This window comes from Peromyscus leucopus, chromosome 7 (assembly GCF_004664715.2).
Source record: "Peromyscus leucopus breed LL Stock chromosome 7, UCI_PerLeu_2.1, whole genome shotgun sequence".
In the NCBI taxonomy this organism is placed as follows: Eukaryota; Metazoa; Chordata; class Mammalia; order Rodentia; family Cricetidae; genus Peromyscus; species Peromyscus leucopus.
In genome coordinates, this window is record NC_051069.1 from 30,202,616 (window position 1) to 30,216,926 (window position 14,311).

Consider the following 14,311-nt stretch of genomic DNA (forward strand, 5'->3'; position numbering starts at 1 on the left):
CAGGGAAACCCAGGAGTTTGTGGTTCTTGTGTCATAGGATGGTAGAGACTGAAAAGAACTGGAAACCACCAAAGATCCCTCAGGCTACAGTACAGCAGGCATGTCTCTGCTTGTAGGAAGACTGCCACCCTGTCACCAAAACCATGTGGACCCAGAGGGCCTCAGCAGATGCAGCTTGGCATGGAGAAGGTGAATGAGAAGGATGAAGGGACAGAGTTTCCAGGCTTCCGGGTTTCATGGATGGGAATCGATGTGGAGAAATAAAGAGCAGACTTTATAAATAAAGGGATCAATTAAAGGGTGTCATATTTTTGCTCTTTTGAGGTGGGGAGTTTTAAAGATACCATTTAGAATCACAGTCATCTCAGAGGAAATTCTGATATCCCAGTGTGTTGGAAAAGCAAAGATTTTACAGACATCTACTCTAGTAAGCTTTTATTTGTTTTGGTTGGTTGGTTTTGTATACACCCAGGCTGAGTTCAGATATGATCCTCCTGCCTCACCCTCCCGCTTACTGAGATCACAGTGCACTCACTACACCTAGCCATGGAAGATTATTGTTTGTTTTTTTAGTTTTTAGTTTTGCTTTGTTTTTGTAGTTTGTATTTGTATGTGTGTGACAGGGTCACATTATCTTCTGAGTTATCTTTTTCAATCATCACGGCCATTGTCTTCAGAACAGCTGTGATTGTTTGTAAGAGTCCCCCAAGGTCAGTTGACTGTTGGCATTCCCACATAGGAAGGCATGAGGAGGGTCATGAGACCCTCCCCTGAGATTCTTGTCATTCCCTGTGTACCTTCTGGCCAGTTGTAGGTAATTCCAACCCCATTGTGTGTGTACAGACCACGGACAGTTAACTGGAGGGCGTGCTCTACATGGGGGTGGGGAAGCCGTCATCAGTACTGGGTAAAGATTTTCCAGTATGGCTGCTTTGGGGTACCCCATGCTCCTGTGTGTGCCCCTTCTCATGCTCTGTAATGAAGCCTGTTAAACTCACTGCTTTCCTAGAGTGCACTTTGGTGGAATCATACTTTGGTTTGTCCTAGGGGCCTTATAAGGAGAGGGCAAGAATTCTTTATTTTTTAATTATTTATTTATTTTTATTTTATATGCATTCATGTTTTGCCTGCATGTATGCCTGTGTGAGGGTGTCAGATCTTGGAGTTACAGACATTTGTGAGCTGTCATGTGAGTGCTGGGAATTGAACCCGGGTCCTTTGGAAGAGCAGTCAGTGCTCTTAACTGCTGATCCATCACTCCAGCCCTGGTAAGAATTCTTAAAAGCCTCAAAACTTACTAAGGAGCCCAGACTGGCCTTAAACTCAGGGCAGTCCTGCCTCAGCCTCCTAAGCACTGGCGTCACAAGAACGCACCACCATTCCTGGCTTAGCTTTCTCATTACAAAATTTTAAATTGTATTTATTTATTCATTCATTGAGTGTGTGTGTGTGTGTGTGTGTGTGTGTGTACATACATGTACCACAGCATACATATGGAGGTCAGGTCATCAGTAGCATCAGTGAGTAGCAAGTGCTTTATCCACTAGAGGTCATCATACCAAAAGGATGAGCAGGCCTAAACTTTCTTTCCTTTCTAGAAGTCACTGTGCTATCCTGGTTTTTCTCATTCCAAGGAGGAAAAATACTGCACACTGGCACAGCACCCGCAAGGTGGTGATGGCTGGCGGTAGACTGGTCCGCTTTGCAGACTGGTCCTGTAGAGTCTTTGGGACCCATCCATCCCTTCAGCCCAGGAAATTCTGGGCTGCCCGCTTCCTCTCCAGACTTGGCGCTCATCTCCTGCTTTAGTCTTCACAGTGCTGTTTCTGTCTGCTGGGGATGCCCAGGACTCACCTTCTCCTTCTGCCTCTATTGCAGATTAAGACAGAGGATCTGGGTGACTCTCTGCAGCAGACCCTTTCCCACAGGCCATGCCACCTGAGCCAAGGGCCTACTATGATGCCTGGAAACCAAATGTCTGGGGTAGGTGCCAGCCCGTGCCGCAGACCCTGGTGTGCTTTCTGGGTTGGTGAGCCTGTTAAGGCCCTTTACCCAATGCTGGCTCTCTGTACTTGGCGCCTTGTGAATTCATCCAAGGAGCCCCCAGTTGCAAGCAAAGGAGGCCTGGACGTATGTATGTGGGGTTTCCAAAAACAGTCCTTGCAGAAGTGAGGCCTGGTGAGGGACAGACACAAAGGGACATGTCCCCAAAGCTAGCCTTGACAAAAACAAAGGACCCAATAGCTATGTTGCTGGTGCAACAGTGGGGACCTCCAGTGGTGGACAGTGGCTGAGTAGTGACAGACCCTCTCTGTCTCCAGTGAGTCTAGTCCATTCTGCCTCCTTCAAGATTATATGACAAAATCTAACAGGAGAGGAGGGCTGGTGTCAGGAGAGCAGTGAGCCTCGGGCCAGGGGATCTTGTAGTTCACCCGGGGAAGAAAGACCTACTTTCTGAGCCATTCTGTGACTGGCATATGTCACCTCCTTCCCATGAGGTTTGTCAAGTGTACATACGCAGGCCCCAGGTCTGTGGGGTCTGAAGCACCCGGATGCTGGGATCGCCATTTCTATGTCTTGAGGTGGTGGGAGAAGTTTAGAGTGATGGCCTTTCTGTTTAATACTAAAAACTAAGCCTGGAGAGCTGGAGAGCTGGCTCAGAGGTTAAGAGCAATGGCTGCTCTTCCAGAGGTCCTCAGTTCCTGGCAACCACATGGTGGCTCACAACCATCTCTAATGAGATCTGGTGCCCCCTTCTGGTGGGCAGGGATACATGCAGGCAGAACATTGTATACATAATAAATAAATAAATCTTAAAACAAAACAAAACAAAAAACCTAAGCCTGGGGCAGAGATTGGTGGCACACACCTTTAATCACAGCACTCAGGAGACAGAGGCAGGCAGATCTCTGTGAATTCAAGGCTAGCCTGGGCTATACAGAAAACTCCAGGCCAGCTAGCATTACATAATAAGAGACCCTGTCTCGAAACAACAACAAAGCCAGGCATGGTGGTGTATGCCTATACCTCCAGTGATTATTAAGCTGAGGCAGAAAGGATCACTACAAATTCAAGGTTCCCAAGGCTACACAGTGAGTTTGCAGTCCTCCTTGCTAGAGAGTGAGACCTTGTCTCAAATAAAACAACAACAAAAATAACTAATGGTTTCACCCCACCCCCCCTAGTACCTTCTAGAAAGATTCAGGTACAGGAAATAATTAAAGAGTAGCTTTGAGCATAATCAAGTGACATGATAGTTTAAGAAAATAGACAGTTGGGATTATTGCCACTTCCAGGATAAGCCTCTGCGACTGGGTGATACCTACTCTTGGTCATCAGGGCATAAACAAAAGGGAGTCGGGATGCAGACAAATGGAAGCATGAGAACAGAGTTAGTAACTGTATGCTCGAGGGACTGCTTGGTGGATTGCAGGAGCAAGCACCAGCATTAGTGGATTAGCTACTGTGCGCCATGTGCTGGGGACACTGCCCACAACCTCCCAGAGTTTACAACCCCACGGACTATAGGGGTCGGAGGTCAATAGGCTTCAGGTCCCCACCCCCCCACCCCCCACCCCAGTTGTCGGCTGTATAACATCTGTGTGTCTCCCCACATGCAGGACATGGCTTCTCTCCATCCACTCCAACAGCTCGTGCTGGTCCCTGGCCACTTACAATCTGTATCCCAGTTCCTGCTTTCCCAGACCCCACCTGGGCAGCAAGGTAAGCACCCTGAACTTTGTACAGTCATTGCCTGAGTCTAGAAAAGGCTGTTGCTGTTTACTGGGCCTGGGGGGCAGAAAAGTTGCTCACCCCTGTGATGTGAAAACTAGCTTGGGGCTGGGACTAGCTCTCAGCTGATAGAAAGCTTGCCTAGCACTCAGGAAGCCCTGGGTTTGATCCCCAGCATTTCATAAAACCAGTCACAGCAGCATCTTTAATCCCAGCACACAAGTAAGTGGAGGCAGGAGGCTGATCCTTGGCTACACAGCAAGTTTGGAGTCAGCCTGGGCTAGATGAAATCCTGTTTGAAAAAGACCAGCTTTTCTGCCTGAGAGCTAGGAAGGGGTTCTTGGAGGGGATTTGGGGGGCAGTTTCCAGATTATGCACCTTCCCTATTTCTCCTTCCTGCTCTGGCTCTTGCTGAAACTTCATTTTCATAGGAATTAGTCTAAAGGTTTGGAGTGGTGGGCGTGGGGGCGGAGGGGACACACACAGGAAGCAGAAGCACCCTGGGATTCCTTGGAAGTCTAGCTTGCATTGAGCCTTTTCCCTCCCCTTGGCCTGGTTATGATTCTGTCTGGATGGAACAGTAGTGCCTCCCACAGGCTATAGAAAATAGAACTGGTTGTCTTTGGCAGGGAAATTACTCCCAAGCCCTGAGTAAACACATCAGCATATTAATAACATTAAGTATCATTGCTTAACATGCCCAGGAGTCTGTTGAGTTGTTTTCCTGGCTTATTCCTCAGAGTAAACTTGTGCTATATAGATAGCCTTACTGCATGCTGGTGACCCACTAGAAAGTTCCAGAACAGTCTAAGACCTATGCTCTAGATGATCACACTATACTGCTTGCCTTTCCACTCACCACTGCCAAACAGGGCTGAAAATGCCATTGAAGTAGACGCTCTCCACAGCTCCTACTCTAGAGGAGAATTTGGAAGTAGCTGTACCCGACTCTGGGTACCTGCATAAGACACAGGCCCTATGCTTAGCTTGCAAGGTGTCTCCGAATGGCACCAGGATGAATGGGAACACGTCTGAGTGTTTATTTTGGCTAACCAACACCCATCATACTCCTGGACTAGAAAAGAGAAGATAGGCACTGATTCTGTTCATTTCTGGAAGACTCCAAGCGACGTGAACAAGGCCCAGGCACAGGATATAGAGGCACTGGTATATTATACAATAGAGAAGACAGAAAAACAGGTTAAAATTTGAAGTCAAAGAAACTCTTTGAAAAAAAAAATACTGGCTGTGTTTCTTTAGAAAACTTACATAAGCCGAGCGGTGGTGGCGCACGCCTTTAATCCCAGCACTCGGGAGGCAGAACCAGGTGAATCTCTATGAGTTCGAGGCCAGCCTGATCTACAGAGCGAGATCCAGGACAGGCACCAAAACTACGCAGAGAAACCCTGTCTCGAAAAACCAAAAAAAAAAAGAAAAGAAAAGAAAAGAAAACTTACATAATCTCTGCAAGTTTGTTTCCTCCTCTATGCAAATAGGAAAGTAAAGCTCTACACTGCTCTATACCCCAAGAGGGCACTTGGCTCTGTTCACACAATTTCTGCTCGCTGCGCAGAATGCAGTGTAAGCAAAATTAATCTCAAACCTCTTCGCTCTTAGGCCAGGGTTCCTCCAAGACCTCTCTGACCTTTTTGACATTTTCAGCAGAAAGGTCAGCCTTAGCAAATGTGGTACATCAGTGACCCAGAACTGCCTGGGGACAGTAGATATGCCAAGGAGCTTCTCTATGTTGAGTGACAGAGACGGCCCGCTCCCATTGTCAGTCTTGTGGGTTTGAGGACTCCCCTTCTGCCAGGAGTGAGAAGTGCTGGCTCTGGCCATCTGAAGACAGGAGCTAGTGATCACAGTCACCAGACAGGCAGACTCTTTTCTTGGCAGTTTTCCTGAAGGTGAGGGAGAGGGAGGTCCCTAGGCAAGGTAACACGCAGATAGAGTCTACACCACCCTAAGGGAGTTGGAAGGTCCTAGCATTTGGCTTCCCTGTGCTCTCAGGCCTCCCTCCAATGAAATGAATGACCTGGTCACCAGGAGCCTCTGACCCATTGCCCTTCTGAGCAATATGGCACCATCTGCTTTCTCTGCCCTTACAGATCTGGGGTCCTGAACATCCCAGCTGCTTTCCCTTGCAGGCAGATTGAAGCACCCTGCTCCCCCTGGGGCTCTGTAGTCATTGTGGTGTCCCTGTCCCTCTGGGCTTCTTCTCATCCTGCTGAGCAGATTCCAGGCAGAGCGTCCTGACTTTCCTGTGCTTTTGCACTTCGGCAGGCAGGCAGGCAGGCAGGACAGGTTTGGGGACTGCTGTTTACATCTGTTTATCCCCGAGTCTGGTTGGCCTCCACCTGTATGTGGCAATTCCTGGCAGTGCCCACAGGGCCTTTCAACCAGGCTTCAGGTGGGTTGTGGGAGCTGGTTAGGTGAGCAGGAGGAGGGGGCAGTTAGCATGGCTTCATTGTCCAGCTTGTCCTTCAGATGGCCTGGATTTTGTTTGTTTTGTTTTGTTTGTTTGTTTGTTCCTTTGTCCCTCCCCTGTCACTCAGGTCTGCAGCCGAATCTTCTCTCCTTTCCACAGCAACAAAGCACTCTACTCCTCCCACAGACGGGGCCTGGCCTCACCTCCCAGGTAACTGCCAACCCCTCTCCTCCTGTTTCTTCCCATATTGTCTCAGCCCTGAGCAGGGTTCCTGCCTCTTTAGCAGGACGCTAGCTCCTCAGGGGCTCTCCCTGTTGGCATCCAGGGAGATCCCAAGCTAAATGAGGTAGTTTGCCCTCTCACTAAAATGTGACTCTCCGGTTGCCTGATGTCTGCTATGGGCATCCAGCGCCGGTCCAGTCAGGTTATGGCTTCACCCCCTCTAAGAACTTAGGCAGCTGCTCAGGATGCTAAACTCCCCCCACCCCAAGGTCCACCCAGATGCCCTCAAACCCTAAGAAGGGCAGGACAGCAAAGCCAGTATCTCACTTCAGGACCACTTCAGCTGACTGCGCCCTGCAGTGGGCATATGTTGGGGACAAGCAGGTCTAGGGGGAGAGCCCTGTGCATGTCTGCTTTGGAGTGCATGCATGCACGTACGCACGCACGCACAGCACCTGTTTGTCAATTAGGAAATAAAAGTCCGTTTCTTGCCAGTATCATGCCAGGGTGTCCCTGGGACGTCAATAACCTGCAGAGATGCATGATTTGTTCCTATAAAGGGTGACTGGAAATGATCACAGAGACTTGTAATACTCCTTCTCTTGGGCTAAACTCTCCAAGGCTCACGAAGATCCTTGGCTTTTCCCAGGCCTAACATCCAGAGAAAATATCCAGAAGGAGAGCGCCACCTAGTGGTTAAAAGAAATGGGAACAGCTAAGTTGGATGCTGCCCCTTTCTTCCTTCTGGCTGCATCCGAAGCGTGGCATAGTTATAGGACCCTGATCTATGACTCTGAGGTCCTACTCAAGAGACCTTTGGCAGAGAGACCATTTAGAAGATGATGAAGGTGCCATGGTTTCTGTCTGTAGTCCTGGCTACCAGGGAGACTAAGGCAAGAGAATGACTTGTTGAAGGCCAGCTTGGGTAACACAAAGAGACCTTCCCTGTCTATAAATAAATAAGTAGAAAGGTCCTCCTAGAGTATGATGACTGACCAACAGCCACAGAAACAAGAGCAGAAAGGGATAAATGAATGACGTCTGGGACATCAAACTGATGCAATTGGACAGTTGATGGGATGTGGAGGAGGAGGTGAATGTGTCTGTCAAGTGAACTTACAAAAAGGAGTGTTCAAGGGCGACTAGAACTTTGCTCTGGGGAACTGGTCTGGGCAACCTCCCTCCGCTCCCATCCTCATCTCTCCTGCAAAACAGGACCCATCTGTGATGCTTCTAGCCACTCTGACTCCTTTATCCTCCTCCTCATAAGGATGTCTGTCTCTGGGAAACTAGAACAAGAGAGAGGATTGACCTTCCTCTAAGCAAAACAGCAAACCAGGAAGGAGAGAGTGGGGATTTCCTGCTCATTGTCCTAAAGGCAGTGAGCAGTTTCTGTGCTGGACACAGTGCCTGGCCCCCAAGATCAGATGGCACTCCATCTTCGTGGAATAATAGATATATCAAGGGCCAGGAGAAATGGCTCAGGGGTTAAGAGCACTTGCTGTTCTTGCAGAGGACCTGGTTTGGTTCCCAGCACCCACATGTTGGCTCACAACCACCTATAACAACCCTAGGTCAAAGGATCAGACTCCCTCTTCTGGCCTCCAAGGGTACCAGGCACACATGTGGTGTATTTACACATATGCAGAGAAAACATCTGTACACATAAATAAATCTTTTTTAAAAATAGATATCTCAAGACTAGATATATTCCTGACCTCCTGTGAATGCATCCATGGCTTTAAATTAGGTGGTAGATTTTTCCTAAAAACAAACTAAAGAAGGGATATCTTCTGACGAGGTGTGTTGAGAAAGCAGCAGTTAAAACAAATAAATAAAAAGCCTTTGCTTAGGGCTGCAGAGACAGCTCAGCAGTCTACTTATTCCCAGCATTCACATGGTTGCTCACAGTAATTTGTAATTCTAGTTCCAGGGGATCAAACACCCTTCTAGCTTCCACAGGCCATGGGTATACATGATATGTACACACACACACACACACACACACACACACACACACACACACACAAAAAAACCTACCCAAATGCATAAAATAAAAACAAATAAATCTTTCAAAGCCACCTTTGATTACAATCATAACACTCTCCAGGAAGGGTGGTGTATATCTGTAAATCTAGTACCACAGAGGCTGAGGCAGGAGGATTGTGAGGACTAGCCAGACTGGGCGACATGACATCTTTTTCTAAAAAAAAAAAAAAATGGATAGATAAAATAAACTCACAACATTCTCATTAAAGAAAACAGTGGTATAGGAAAGAAAGTGACATTCATAACTAATATCTTGAATTTCCAGTTATCTTCAGTCCCCGTTATCTTCAGTCTGTGACTGTTGTGTGTGCCTCCTTCACCTTGCTCTGTGGAAAAGAACAGGCAAATAACCTTTTCCTTGTCCCGTGCTGAGATTTATCCCACTCCGACATCTCAGATCTCGTAGTAAACAACCTTGCCAGCTCCTTTTATGGTGGAAAGCTGACAAGAGGAAGTTACCTTCTGAGTCTATGAGTCACAGACCAAAACCCAAAGAGGCCACCTCCTTGTCCTGCCTCTTTCTCCTTCTGCCCAGGGTGTCCAGGTTGGGTTCCAGATTCATAGAGATGCCAGTCTCTATCGCAACAGTAGGGCCTCAGTAAACTCCAGGACCTGTCACCCTCTAGGTGAACGAACTATCAGTAACAAACGCAGAGACCTCTTGCTGGGCCTGCTGAACCGTTGTGGCTCACCCTAGCTTGTGTTCCTTATCAGGCAGTTGGGCGCCCTGGGCTGTCGGGATCCTCTTTAGAGCCCCATCTGGAAGCACCTCAGCATCTGCCAGTGCCCAAGCATCTACCTGGCCCTGGAGGGACTGACGAGCCCAGTGACCTGGAGGAGCTGGAGAAGTTCGCCAAGACCTTCAAGCAGAGGCGCATTAAGTTGGGCTTCACACAGGTTGGCTTGGGGAGCAGCAGATGGAAGACCTGGGTTGTGTGATAGCGGCTGGGTCTTCCCAAGTGCAGCTTCCAGGAGCAACCTTTTTTTTTTTTTTTTTTCAAGACAGGGTTTCTCTGGGTAGCTTTGGAGCCTGTCCTTACCCTATAGCCCAGGCTGGCCTTGAACTCACAGAGATCCATCTGCTTCTGCCTCCCGAGTGCTGGGATTAAAGGCGTGGGCCGCCACCGCCCAGTTTCAGGAGCATCCTGACACCAGATTGGAGCAAGTGCGCTACATCCTGTTCCCCGCCAGCAGAGCACAGTTTGTCAGTGGGAAGGAAAGTGAGGTGTTGCTGGTGGAGAGAGAGAGAGAGAGGAATGAAGGGCAGGCGAGGGCATGGCCCATTCAGAATGTACGGAGAGAAACAAGCCAGTTTTGTATCCTAGAAGAAAACGTCTCGGGAAGGCGCAAGGCTGTGGACAGTGCTCGGGGGTGACAGCTTTAGGGCAGCGGAGGACACAGGCAGAAAAGAGACATCTGCCCCTCACCTTCCTCCCTCTCAATACCCCCTGCAGGGAGACGTGGGATTGGCGATGGGAAAGCTGTATGGCAATGACTTCAGCCAGACTACCATCTCACGATTCGAGGCCCTCAACCTGAGCTTCAAGAACATGTGTAAACTCAAGCCGCTGCTGGAGAAGTGGCTGAATGATGCAGGTGGGTGGCAGGGAAATGAGAAATGAGCATGGAAGAGGCCCCAGGAGACTCCACAGGGGTGATTCTAGGTTTGTCTGTAGCAGGACAACTTGATTCTCCCCTCCCCTCCCCTCCCCTTCCCTCTCTTCCCCTCCCCTCCCCTCTCTTCTCCTCCCTCCCCTCCCCTCTCTTCTCCTCCCCTCCCCTCTCTTCTCCTCTCCTCTCCTCCTCTCTTCTTTCTATCCCCTGCCCCAGAGCTACCTACCCTATATTTCAAGACAGCTGCTTAGAGACTAAGTTTGATTCACTTACTCACATTGTTGTATGGGATCAGCTTAGGTCAGAAGATAGGGAACAGGGCCCTGTAGGGTCCCACTGAGGCGAGAAGACCCAGGCCCAGCTCCAGCTCTTTATTTGGCTATTCTGGAGCAGGGGTCAGAGGACAGGCAGTTGCTATGATCGGGGCCGGCTGGAAAAGCCCGTGAGCAGGAAGGGTAATGAGAAAGTAGATTCTGTCAGGATCCAGGCCTGCCAGGAAGTCAAGGGGTTAAGAAAGGGGACAGGGCATTTGGAATGATGAACAGGGGAGCTTGATGAACAGGGAGTGCAAGGCAGAGCTCCTGACATTTGGACCAAGTAAAATTGTTTGTCCTTGGGGGCTGGCCTAGGCATTGGAAGTGAGCAGGCTGAATCTCTACCCACTCATTGACAATAGCACCTGCCTCACCTTCCCAGCTGAGACACCTCCCAGAATGTCTCCAGACATTGTCAAGTGTGCCCAGGGAAGTGTGTGGTACAGGGTGGCCCCATTTTGCGGCATCCTGGCCCATGTGGAGTGGAAAGGAACAGGCCCCTCTTCGGGGCTAGGCTCTGGTTAATAGGAGTGTAGGTTATTGATTACTACTCCAGTAGTGAAGGCAAGAGGGGCAGCTTGGGCAGCCGGGGTGGCTCTCTTTAAGGAAGTCCCCTCACTCAGAAGAGTGTGTGGGAATCCTCCTCCTCAATACAGTGCCCCCCGAGACAACTTTTACTGAATATCCAAAACTGATGGAAGCTCCTAGCATCTCTGGGGAAGGGATTTACAGGTCATCATTAGTATGGCTTCTCCCCACCCTGCAGCCTTGCCTCCCACCTTTCACTCGAGGACAGATGTCTTCAGAACTAGCATAGGTTCCTGCGTGCCAAGAGTAAACCCATTCACTCGGTGTTCACAGATGGGCACATCTTTTAAAACAGGTCAGACAGTGTGACTCATAGTTCTACCTCGTCCCCTACACCCACACGGGCCACTGATGTCTGGGCATCCCTGAACCATGACTGCAAACACCTGGAGACTCTGTGGTGGGAGCCCTGGTGGACATTTGCCCGGAGCATCCTGGAGGAGCAGGACTTGATCTGTTCTGGGTTCTCTGCTGGGGTCAGGGCTAATTTTGAATATACTGCTGCGGGGTCCGTGGGAAGAGCTGATAATCCTCAGGTTTACTCTGGCAGGCTGGACCAGCCACACATCTTCATCTCTGAGCTTCATTTGCTCCTCTCTCCAGAGTCCTCCCCGTCAGACCCTTCAGCAAACACACCCAGCTCCTACCCTACTCTCAGTGAAGTGTTTGGCCGGAAGAGGAAGAAACGGACCAGCATCGAGACCAACATCCGCCTGACGCTGGAGAAGCGATTTCAGGATGTGAGCAGCCTCCTCGGGTGGGAGGGGGTGGGCCAGCTTGTGCAGGTGGGTAAGTGGGTCCCACATGTGGAGGAAGCTGGTGTCAGTCCCTCTAGTAGTAGCTAAGCACTACCCACCCCCCCCACGCACACAGGCACACACGCTCACCTGTCTGGGAGCAAGCCGAGTTATCCTTCTACTCCAGGAGTCCAGACATGCCGACTGTCTTCCAGAGTTCCAGAACAGCCTTTTTTTCTTTCTGACATATATTTGGGGCTCCTTGTCCCTGTCACTGGAAGAGTCAAGAATGAACACAGCTCTCCAGTAGGGCGTGTGTTTCTGTATACATTTGAGGTAACAGGAGAAAGCCAGGACATTATATGAAAGTCTCCATGCTTTTTTGAAGCAAACTTTGCTTTTCATCTTAAAAGTATATAATAAAGGGCTGGCAAGATGGCTTAGTGATGGAAAAGGAGCTTGTAGCCAAGCCTGGTGACCTGAGTTCAGTCCCTAGAACAACCCACATGGTAGAAGGGGAGTACCGGTTCCTGCGAGTCGCCCTCTGGCCTCCACCCACCTTTGCCATAGTGAATGCCCCACTCCCAAATAAATCCGCGTCAAAACTCTGTTTTTAAGTGTTTTAACTTAAGAAATGATGCCGTGAATGTTCACTGTCAACAATTTGGAAAACACAGGAAGAAGCGTAGACAGGAAAGGTAGCCCGTTGCCTTTTGTTTTTGTTTTGCCTCTTGTTGTCTGTCTGTCTGTCCGTCTTGTCTTTGCTTTTTAAAGATATGATCTCACACTGGAGCTTACCCAGGCTGACCTGTATATAATACTGTGTAGCCCAGGCTGGCCTCAAACTCATGGCCCCCAAGTGTTAGGACTGTAGGCATGTGCCGCCACCCAGCTTCTAGTGCCTTCTGAAAGCAGTTGCTAGTGTTATTGTCCACATACATTTCGACACTTGCGAATATACTGCAAAAGGCTCTTTCCCCCCACCAGTTAAAATGCTTTATTTCTTACAGTTATTTTTAAAACATGCATTCATATATATATATTTTTTTTAATGAAAAGTTTTCAGATCTTTCCATGTTCTGAATTAGATAGTCCAGCCATAGATTCTGAAGAAACATTCTCAAGGATAGCAAAAGCATATTCTTGGGGCAGTGCGTACAAGCTGTGAGCCTCATGGGAACGGGGGTGGGGGAGGTGAGAAGAGGAAAATACGGTGACTGCTGAGAGCCTCTGTAGGGATCCCTCGGGTGGCAGCCCTGCCCGAGAGCCTCCCTGGATACTGAAAACTCCTCAGTCCTGCCTTGCAGGTCCTGGTTGCTATGACTGCTGCCCTGCAGCAGATCCCCCACTGAGTCTGGCTCAAGGACTCCATGGCTGCAGGATGACTGGAGGGGAGTTGCCCATCTGTTTAGGTTTCTCAGAACAGTGTAGTTAAAGAGGGCGCAAGAGTGAGGGAAAAGGGTGCAGGTCAGACGAACAGAGTGATGATACCATACTGTCTGCAGCTCTCCCACGCACTTGGTCGGCCTGAGAGCTCCAGCCTCCTCATTTTCTAAGAAGAGATGAAGGAAGAGGTTATGAGGAAGGACTCAGAGGGGGATCTTTTTCCGGAGGAGTCCACCTGCCCTCCGTAATTCACCTGTGGAGACCTTGCAGTGGAACTACTCCCAGGGGAAGGAGCACAGGAAGGGACCAGCCTTTTGTACCCCCTCGCCTGGTCCGGTCCTGTGCTTGATGATGTACACAATGCTTTCTCTCGTAACCCTTACCATAGTCCTATGTGCTCGGCAGGCAGTCTCACTCCGTATACGGAAAGACTGGGGCTCAGAGGTAAAGGGAATTCCTCAGGACACTCAGTGCATATGTGATAGAGTCGGTATTCCACCCTTGACCTGGCTCTAAGGCATCTGACCCATACACTGAATTCTTTGTGTTTGGGATATCTGACCTTCACCTCCGATTTCTGAACCTGTTTCTGTCTCCTGACCACACTCTATCCCTTTGTCCCTACAGAACCCTAAACCCAGCTCAGAAGAGATTTCCATGATTGCAGAGCAGTTGTCCATGGAGAAAGAGGTGGTAAGGGTCTGGTTCTGCAATCGACGGCAAAAGGAGAAGCGAATCAACTGCCCTGTGGCCACGCCCATCAAGCCCCCCATCTACAACTCCCGGCTGGTAAGTGGCTTGGAGCCAGGCCGACTGCCAGACACTTAGGGGACATGTAGGTGGAGGCCAAGAGTCTTCCATACTAGAGTGTGGTAGGGTAGTGGGTAGGGGAGATTCAGTACATGAATAAACAAATGGATACAACACATAAAAGATGTATAATATAAAGATTAAAGATGGGTGGGGGGGGGGCGGTGTTGGGATGGCTCAGCCAGTAAAGATGCTTGCGGACCAACCTGATGATCCATTTTCCATCCCTTGGGACCTCCATGGTGGGAGACAACCAATTCCCAAAAATTGACCTCTGACCTCTCACACATGTTATGTGCCACTCACATACCCACACAAGTATATAAAACGAATAAAGTGTAATACAAATTAAAAAAAAAAACATGCATAAAGTGATTGCGGTATTTTTTTTGGCTTTTTTTTTTTTTGTTGTTCCTGTCCTAGATCTCATT

General features: G+C 49.2%; 1 protein-coding gene across 2 annotated transcripts in view; it reads left to right on the forward strand.

Annotated features, from left to right (window-relative positions):
• Pou2f3 (POU class 2 homeobox 3) overlaps positions 1–14,311 on the forward strand; it is an 87,917-nt gene that overhangs the window by 64,448 nt on the left and 9,158 nt on the right. For both annotated transcript variants that reach the window (XM_037207579.1, XM_028866548.2), the window contains exons 4-10: positions 1,879–1,983; positions 3,621–3,723; positions 6,288–6,370; positions 9,146–9,328; positions 9,886–10,027; positions 11,551–11,687; positions 13,698–13,859. In XM_037207579.1, coding sequence (XP_037063474.1) covers positions 1,879–1,983; positions 3,621–3,723; positions 6,288–6,370; positions 9,146–9,328; positions 9,886–10,027; positions 11,551–11,687; positions 13,698–13,859 — 915 coding nt within the window. The remainder of the gene's footprint in view (positions 1–1,878; positions 1,984–3,620; positions 3,724–6,287; positions 6,371–9,145; positions 9,329–9,885; positions 10,028–11,550; positions 11,688–13,697; positions 13,860–14,311) is intronic.